The sequence below is a fragment of the Polypterus senegalus genome, chromosome 13, assembly GCF_016835505.1.
Source record: "Polypterus senegalus isolate Bchr_013 chromosome 13, ASM1683550v1, whole genome shotgun sequence".
Classification (NCBI taxonomy): Eukaryota; Metazoa; Chordata; class Cladistia; order Polypteriformes; family Polypteridae; genus Polypterus; species Polypterus senegalus.
The window spans coordinates 162,069,063-162,078,454 of NC_053166.1; the positions used below are offsets into that span (position 1 = coordinate 162,069,063).

Sequence of the window (9,392 nt, forward strand, 5' to 3'; positions counted from 1 at the left end):
GCTTTGGTGCTTGCTCTTTATGCTTTATAATATCATACCATTTTTATTTGTTGAGCGCTTAAAAACACAGCATTACAACTGACAGAAGCGCTGCACAGTTAAAAAGAAGCAAGACTAAAAACAAAATATTAAACACAAACATTTAGAGAGAAATTAAAACAGAGATACTAAAAACAGGCCAGAGGACCCAATAAAATAGGGAAATAGGAAGAAACAAGTGGAAATGAGACAGGTTAAGAAGTAAAAGCCAATGTGAAGAAGTGTGTTTTTAGGCGTGATTTAAATGAGGCGACTTTTCTAACCACTATAGGTAGGGAGTTCCAGAGCCTGGGTGCACAGACGGAAAAAGCCCTTTCACCACGAGCTTTAAAACGTGCCTTGGGAACAGTTAGGAGCAACTGATCTGCGGATCTAAGAACACGAAGAGGATTGTGAGGATGGAGCAAGACACTCAAATATGCGGGGCTAGAACGTTTAGTGCCTTATAGGTTAAGAGGAGTATCTTAAAATAATAGAAAAAAAGAAATGCACAAAGATGAATTGCACTTGACTCTCCACAAAAATGAGGCCCAGCATGCAATCCATCAGTGGCCTCTCTCCACCAAGGCTCTACAGATTCAGACAAGTGGATCGTACAAGAGCTAGTAGTACATCCCTTTGAAGCAGAGTGGGCACCATACAGCCTGAATGTAAAGCTATAGATTATTTAGAAAAGATTAAGCAGAGACAGGTCTTGTTTTGCCGTGGGGATTGCAGCATTAGGTTGTTTAACCTGCACTACTTCCAGACACTCTGCAGGACAATGACCTCGGCAAAACAAGCTGGTAGTTTTCAGGGGTTCCAGTCTCAGTACAGAGGAAACCAGACCAGGGTCATTTAGCCTTGCACTGCACACCCTTAGCATTTTTCTTAATGGCTCATTTAATCTCCAACTCCAATACCACCAAACACTGTGCATCAACAGGTTTTCAGCTATGCTGAGCAAATGTAGTCCGCTAACAGTTCACATTAACAGCATTTAACAGAGATGATCGATGGCCACATACAAATTGAGAGTTAAAATATTGTATTTTGACAGACTGGTGCTTTCCGAAAAAGATTTTTTTTTTTTGCAAGAGCATTTCTACAGTTGTGGTCATTCAGGTCAACAGTTGAAATCTTACTTAACAAGTTCATGAGGGAAAAAGGGATGGAAATAACTACTACAAAACTGCAGAGCCATTTCTTTTTCCTGAACCACCCAATTGTGAAATGGACTAAAAGATTTACACAGTACTGAGGGCACTGCACTGGCACGTAATGCAAAGTCATAAGCAAGTCCTCCAAACTAACTTTCAGCTAACTTCTCAGCCAATTGCCCCGCCATAAGCTACATCAGGATTTTCTGAGGAGACCATAGAAGACATTGTTCATTTATTTTTTACTTACCTCCACCCTACGGCACCTTATAGGTAAACCTGTGCAATGAACAACCTTCTTTTCAGAATTTGACAGGACCGATTCTGCCATGTTGCACTGATATGCACGGGGAGTGTAGGAAACTGCCGACTGATTGCAGAATGTGTTCAGACAGATTGGGTAATTTATACTATTGATACATTTTATTTGTTTCATGTCATATCTGATAAGATTTACTTTGGTTACTTTATTGCAATATGCCAAAATGTTAACAGAAGTTTTATTCAATAAAGCACACAAACATTTTACATATATTATTTTCTATAGCATATTTCATAACAAAAATACAACATAATGGGTACTCTCTCTATTATAAAAAAAAAATCCTGGAAAGGAAAAGCAGGGTGACGAGACATGATCTTCTTGGAAGTTCTCGGAAGACACTAAAAGACCCGCAAGACGCAAACAATATCAAATAAGAGCACGGCCAGCAAAACACTCAGTCGAGTAGAGGCACGTAGCACACATAGGTCCTGTCCTCTCAGCACATGCAAAGCGTATAAGAACAATACGTTCTCGATGAAAAGTCAACGACAAAGCAAAGAAGAAAGAGCAGTGCGGAGAAAACAGACCCAAAAGCATTGGACAGAAAAAAGGCAGATAAGAGATTATGAAAGCAGTAGAATTTGAAAGGCTCAAACAAACGATGGGGCGATACACATACAGAGAAAGGTAATGAATATGAAGGCAATCAAATTCAAAAGCATTGTAGCGTCCCAGCCAGGTTGAAGCCTTTTATGTTTTAAGTGACTGTTAGGTCCGATTGAGGGAGGGAGGGCGGAGTACAGCACCGAAGACTGATAGTGGGGTATTGATTGATGTGGTTCAAGACCCAGAGGATGACGGATTGGAGATGGTGCTAGAAAGTTGTGTTTGGCGCTAGGAAGTCGGCGATTGGTCAAGTAAAATTTTTGTGACACTTTATTATGTCTGTTGCTACAGTATCAAAAAAAATATAGTAAAGATTGCATTAGTGCAAACAAAAGGAAACTAATCATCAGAACCAGCAGGACAAAGCGAGGTCAGAAATAAAAGGTAATGAGCAGAAAACAAAGTCTTTTCTCCTTTGCATCATTCAATGCACAAAATGTAGATTTACACAATAATGGACCATACGCTATAAGAATCTTTGGTCCCGCAACAGTTAAAGCAACAAGTTTAATTTCAAAGAAAACACAATTTGGTCAGGTGTAAATTTATGATCACGGAGAAGCGATGCAATTTTTAACAGGCGACAGAAAGGTAATGTATATATTCCGCAAATAACATTAGATAGATAAGATAGATAAGATAGATAAGATAGATAAGATAGATAAGATAGATACTTTATTAATCCCAAGGGGAAATTCACAAAGACACCAAAGGAGATCTTGATATGCCATTCGTATTAAAATGTTTACACTTTCCCATTAGAATAGCTTTTGCTACGATAATTAAATCACAGGGATAAACATTAGAAAAAGTCGGATTATTTATTAGAGAAACAGAAACAATATTCACTCACGGGCAGTTTATACGTTGCGTTGTCACAATGTGTCTCCAAAAACAGAATCAAAATTCAATGCGATCTTGAAGAAAAGGTAATCCCAAATATTGTTTGTAATGAAGCTTGAAAGTACAAATAATGAAATTGAAACAATTCCAAAGAAAGAAAAAAAAAAAAAGCTTTTAAAATTGTATATCTGATTAACCTGAGAGGAGATTAAGCGAGTATGGGGCAGAGCCCCCTAGTTTTTCAAAATGAACATTATTCAGCATTCCTCTAGTACAGACTTTTGATTTTACTTTGCGTCCTGGTTAAGGAATAGAGTAGAGATCAGCGACAGGTCAGTTTTGAAAGTATTTCTAACCTAATGCTGCAAAACGTAGCCAGCCATCCGTTCAGTTAAGGGTCCGGGAGAGTTGAGCACCAAAATTTTAAGTTAGTTACCAGAGTAACATCATGGCAAGATAAAACGAAGCAGTCAGTGTTAGACAGTTGAGGCCATCACAGGAGGATCAGCATTTGTCACTGCACTGTATTGAGTGAACCGTCTACTCCAGCACAGCAACAATAGGCAGGGACAACAAACCAGTGTTTGGAACAAATGTTATCTAAACTAACAAGCCATCTCCAGTAATGCCTAGAAATCCAAAATATTTCACCCACCTTTACTAGGTTCATATCTGGCAAGTCTCTGAGCCCAAACATCAACACTAATGAGCTCTTTGAAGAGATTCAGAGCCAGGTCTGGTGAGAAACAGAGGGCGAGGGCGAGGGCCCCCCCACCCAAAAAATCAAAGCAAATCACAGCCAGGTTTCTCCACAGCCACAAGCAATGCTAGGTGACCAAGCGATCGTCTCAGTGACTGATGAGCAGCGCATACAGTGCATCCAGAAAGTATTCACAGTACATCACTTTTTCCACATTTTGTTATGTTACAGCCTTATTCCAAAATGGATTAAATTCATTGTTTTCCTCAGAATTCTACACACAACACCCCATAATGACAATGTGAAAAAAGTTTGAGGTTTTTTGCAAATTTATTAAAAACAAAAAAAAACATAGATCTATATGTTAGTCTAATGTTTGGTAGTTTAAAACAGCACTGACAGAGTAAGGTACAAGACTGTTTTAAATATGATGGGTTTTATGCTATGGAACACAGCAAGAAAAATAAAGGAAGATTAATTTACTTATGTAACAATTTTACAAAGGTCACGGAATTTGTTTAGTTCAGTAGCACAAGTATGGTGGTGTTGCCCACTGTGTAATTATTATTTGTACAATGAGTACATAAATAGTGAAGAGTCATAGGAATACATGGAGAGAATCTTTTTTTTTTTCCTGCAAGTCTGTAACTCGTATACCTGTCTTTGTAAAGTGCCACCACGCCACTGATGCAGGGACCTGCACAATATGAAAAGGCAACAGACTGTTGTCACTTTAAGAAAACTTTAAACTTCTTCAAACTGATGACAACATTCAGAGGAAAGTCTGTTTTTTTCCCAAAGTATGAACAGCTTTCATGTGAAATATCTACACCATCATTTTGCCAACATGGGTTGAACTTTTCAAAATTCATATAAATAAATAAAGGTGCATGTGAAGGCGTTCTGTTTACTTGAAATGGATGAAAATCAGATTAGCGAGTAAACAGAACTTTTCAAAAGCAGCAGCATTCAACTTGGGCCAGTCCTACTGTCAGTAACACTGAACAGGTCACTTCAACTCCCAGGGTTGTCACTTCAAAATTATAAAATCAAATGCATTGCTTACTTGTAATTAGTAAGTCACTCGAGATAAAATCTTAAGCTAAACGCACGTAATGAACACAGCTGAATATATCCTGCAGATCAAGTGTGTTGGATATTGCAGATAAGAAGCAGCTGTGAATAAACTAAACAGTATCTATCTAAAACAGTATCTATCTAAAAACACACCATCGGTTTGGCCAGTGGACTAAACCCAGGATACAAACAAGGTCTCACCTTTATAATGTCCAAAGTGATGATATACTCCGATGGTTTACTTTCTGGCTGTCTTGAATTGATTCGTTGTCCGAACCCTAGAAGGCCCCTAAACTTATCCTTCAGAGACTCTTTGCCTTGCTTATTCATACCGAGTGACACATGGACCTGAAAGGGAAAAAAACAGAACTTATATATATAACAACTAAAACCTTCAAAGGCGAATGGAGGACTCCGGGGTCAAGATGGGAGGGCACAGAGTACTCGCTCCATTCAACATACATTACTCATGCTTCACCTAATAACTCTGCTTAAAACCTTAATAATAAAAAAAAAAAGTTATTCACCGAGGGATACCACAAAGTATTCTGGACTTGTCAAATCCGACTTTATAGAATGCAACAATAAAATGTGAATTTAGTCACAGAAAAGGCCTTTAAAAACAACTCGAAAATCTTTTTTATTTTCTGAAATATGGAGACTTAAAAAAAGGGGGGGGCATGGTCCTAATTTTAACATTAAAAATGAGTATTACTACAAAAAAATAATATCCTGTAAGTCATCACTTTCAAACTGTTAATGCTTGATGCATGAATTTTTCAGGGACTGTTCATTAGCAGTAGATGTCTAACTTCTGGCCCACAGTTGCATTTATGACAATTGTATAAAAAATGATTTCATGCTGTAGAGTAAATTTTCCCTTTTACATCTCTACACTAAACCATATCAGGTACCAACTTAATATTTTGTACATTTACAAAAATAAATCAATAATAATATCCCTCGCTAGTGGTGGTATTTGTTTTATGTCAGACTGTTATATATGAGTAATATGTATCTGAAATGATTTATTTCACTTTTTTAATGCCTCACAAACCAGTTGGCAGTTTGATTACTTTCAGAAAGTTACTAGAGATGAATTCTAACACTATCAGAATTGAAAGGAGCTGATGTGGTTTAGTCTGTAAGTACAGAAGGTCAAAGTTGCTCTACAGCCCGAAATAATTTTCATGCAATCGTCTGCTAGCCATAAATTGCACCGATTATTTCAGATATTCAAAATCCACAAAAATGTCATCACCTAACATTTTTAAGTCATTAGCAGCTCAACGGTTATAAATTCTGGAACGTTCTCATTTTAGTTGCATTCGTTTTCACAGTAAAAGGAGGGCCACGCCCCTTTTTAAAAGCCTCCATTATCTCAGATACTAATCCACACACAAGCCTGACATTTTGTACATTAGTTATGGGGTACAATTATGTTATTTTCAGCAAGTCTGAAACAAATCCGAGATAGTCAGTCGGAGGCATTTTGTAAAATCCATTGACTTCACACGAATTACACTGCTATTCAGACACAAAATATGAAGCTATGTTAAGCCGAGAATAGTGGTCGATTTGTGGCCGGCAGCAATGCTTTCCTTTAAAACTGCCATAATGCTACAAAAATGAGTGGAAACAGACTTTAGAAGTAGAAGAGCCAAACTTCCAACAAACGCTATAAAAGCAGAAACAGTCCAACGATAAAGCTACTTAATAAACAAATTCAAAAGCTCGATGAAAGAATACAGCTTGCGCTTTCTTGCCTTCAGAAGGCAGCTCGCTCTTCTCTATTTTGAAAAGAGTGCAGGGCTTTCCGAAGGAGGTCCGTCCCAGTCCGATTTCCCCACCCCGTCAGGGTCGGAAGGCTGCGCTTGCAAAGGTGCAAAGTGTGCGGGAGCGACGAACGAGAAGCTCCAAGTTTATGCGAGCGAACCAGCAGCACGGCACACCAGCAAGTCACCACTCGAAAAGCCATAAAGTAAAACGACAGGTGGTGTTTGTGGGTACAGCAACTAGCGGAGCCAATCCAGACCCCCACCCCGTCACGCCCCCAACAGCAAAACTTGACAGCTCACAAAACCCACTGTAGCGTCACAATAAACTATACAATAGGGAGTTAGTACCTCAGAGGTGAAAGATGGCGAAAGTAAACCACGAAGAGTCTCAAAATGTGTCACCGCATCTCCAGCAAACACAAGACACTGCAGCCCAAAGCCTACCTGCGTTCCCTCCAGCCTTCATGCCGGAAGTCACGCCCCCGAGAGGCAGTACTTCCGGTGCCTCCTGTGGCAGGCGTAGTTTTTGATGCGCGTGGTCAGTGTGTGTGCGTGCGTGTGTGTGCGCTTGTCTTCACGTCGGGGGGCGTGGCCTTCAGTTAGTGAGGTTTGGCCCTTGGTGACGCAGCTGCTGAATATCAGATTGATTTATTTCTCATATTTGATATAACACTGTTCTTGAACAGCGCTATCGTCTGTTTAAGAGCCCAGTGTTGTAGTTTGCATGGAGTTACCGGTCTCGGTCGCTGTGCCTTTGTTACGTGTCGGCGGAGGTATCAATTAGTCCACCTTGTGATCGCTGGGTAACGGGACAGTTTTGTGAATGTTTTGGTAAATTTTAAAAACACTAAGCAAGATTTGGAAAATTAAAGACTGATCTAACAAAACCAAAAGTAAATAAGTAAGTGATGCGAAAAACTCGTATACCCTCGCTTCTGAAGACAGATTGTTGGTGGAAAGACGTTGGATGAGAAGAATATTCAGCAAATCACCAAAGGACAAGAGGGGAAACAAATTGATCAGACGCACAATGGAGTATTAATAGATAAGGTCCAGACACAGAAGGCGTTTATGGTTTGGATATAGAACATAAATGGAAGGAAAGCGACTGCCAGCTGTGCAAGTCATATGAACGGTGCAGGAGTAGAGGACGGCCAAGGAAGAAGCGGATTGACAATGTGAAAGAAGACCTGAAATATCATGGATTGGATTTGAGAACCGCTATACACGTGGTAAGAGATGATGCACAACTGAGGCATCTGGCAGCTGACTGATAAGATGGAGAGCACTCGAGGGCCTGTCACGAGTCAGTTGTGTCATCTGTTAGCCCAAGTTGTGACTCCAGTGCACCCTGTCAGTTGTGTGAATGCTTATGATATGACATATCGTGACGTTTCTTGTGTTTAGGGACAGCATATATTTTGCTTAAACTGCCTCCAGTGTGTGGTTGTGCTCACCATGTGATGGACTGGCATCCTGTCCAGGGATTACTCCTGTCTTGCGTCCAATGCCTGTTAAGCTCCTGCTTCACCCCCGACATTGTGGTTGCGGAAATTGATGAATGGTTGAATGGATGGATATTGTAAAAATTGGTGCAGCCTCACAGATCCAATGTGCTGAGCTAGAATGACATTATGGATCATTGTTTGTATGGCGCTTGCACATCCTCTACATGTTGGTGTGGGTTTTTCTTCAGGTTCCTCCAGTTTGACGTCAGAATCCTTAACACAAGCAGGTTGGGTTAACTTGTATGGTTGCCAAGACTGCTTTCCCTCTGTTACCAGAGACTTTTATTATCAGGCAATATAGGAGTCAGGAATTTGTCTTGGGGTTACATCCATAGAAGAAACAAAAGTAACACACTGTAGTTAAATAGAATATATGACATCAGTGTAACATTATGCACAATGGCTAATGATGACCCATCTGGCCATTTTCATAGTATGCTTATCCAGGGCAGGGTTCCAAGGCAGCTGGAGCCTATCCCAGCAATCATCAGGCACAAGGCAGGAGTGGCAGTTCATTGCAGGGTGAACACAAACACACACTGGAAAATTTAGCAATACCAGTTCAACCTAACCTGCACATCTTTGTGTACGTTATACATACAATAACACAAAATCTAAATGTCTGAGGAAAGCCTGGATGGCGTCCTCCATGTGCACAAACTTCTGCTATTACACAGCGGAGCCCATCTTCAGTGGTACATTGAATCCTGGGACAGCATCCGTTAACTCCAAGGCCACAGGACACTACAGAGGGTAGGGAAGTGGGCACATACTTTGAGTGGCACACACTTCCCTTCTGTTCAGGACCAACTGTATGTATGTATGTTGACAGAAGTGAAGTTCAATCATCATTCAGTATGCTTTGCAGTTATAACCTGCATATAAAATATCCACCTTAATAAAATGATAAGTATCTCAGTGTCCATCTGGTTGTTATGCGTCTCTCATACATCACAAACATTTGTACTAATAAAAATACATTGCATTTGTCATTCCAACAGATGGCGCATTACACACATTAACACCAATTTTATTAATCCCTTACCAAATGGCATAAGAGACATATGCATTGCATTTGTTATTCCAACAGAGGGCACATCACAAACATTTATAGAAATGCACTTCATTATTACAAATGTTAGTGATGCGCCATTTGTTGGAATGACAAAAGCAATTCATCTAATTACTACAGGCATTACAAAACACTGTACATTCCAGTAGATGGTGCACTGCAAACAGTGATGCCAAGGTCTACGTTGATTAGATTTCAATCCGTCTTAGATGAGTAGCACAGCTAGTAATATACATTATTTGCTTGATTTTTCTGTGGTTTTAAGTCAATTTCACTTTTAATGAATTTTAGTCTGTACATTGACT

The 9,392-nt window shown here is 39.7% G+C and overlaps 1 protein-coding gene across 5 annotated transcripts in view; it reads right to left on the bottom strand.

Moving 5' to 3' along the window:
• Positions 1-6,987, bottom strand: part of tsc2 (TSC complex subunit 2) — an 89,220-nt gene extending 82,233 nt beyond the window's left edge. For 4 of the 5 annotated variants that reach the window (XM_039774688.1, XM_039774691.1, XM_039774687.1 and 1 more), the window contains exons 1-2: positions 6,856-6,987; positions 4,931-5,077 (exon numbers count right to left, since the gene is read on the bottom strand). In XM_039774688.1, coding sequence (XP_039630622.1) covers positions 4,931-5,059 — 129 coding nt within the window. In that variant the 5' untranslated portion in view covers positions 5,060-5,077; positions 6,856-6,987. The remainder of the gene's footprint in view (positions 1-4,930; positions 5,078-6,855) is intronic. The other variant, XM_039774689.1, reaches the window with a different exon arrangement.
• Between the last annotated feature and the right edge of the window lie 2,405 nt (positions 6,988-9,392).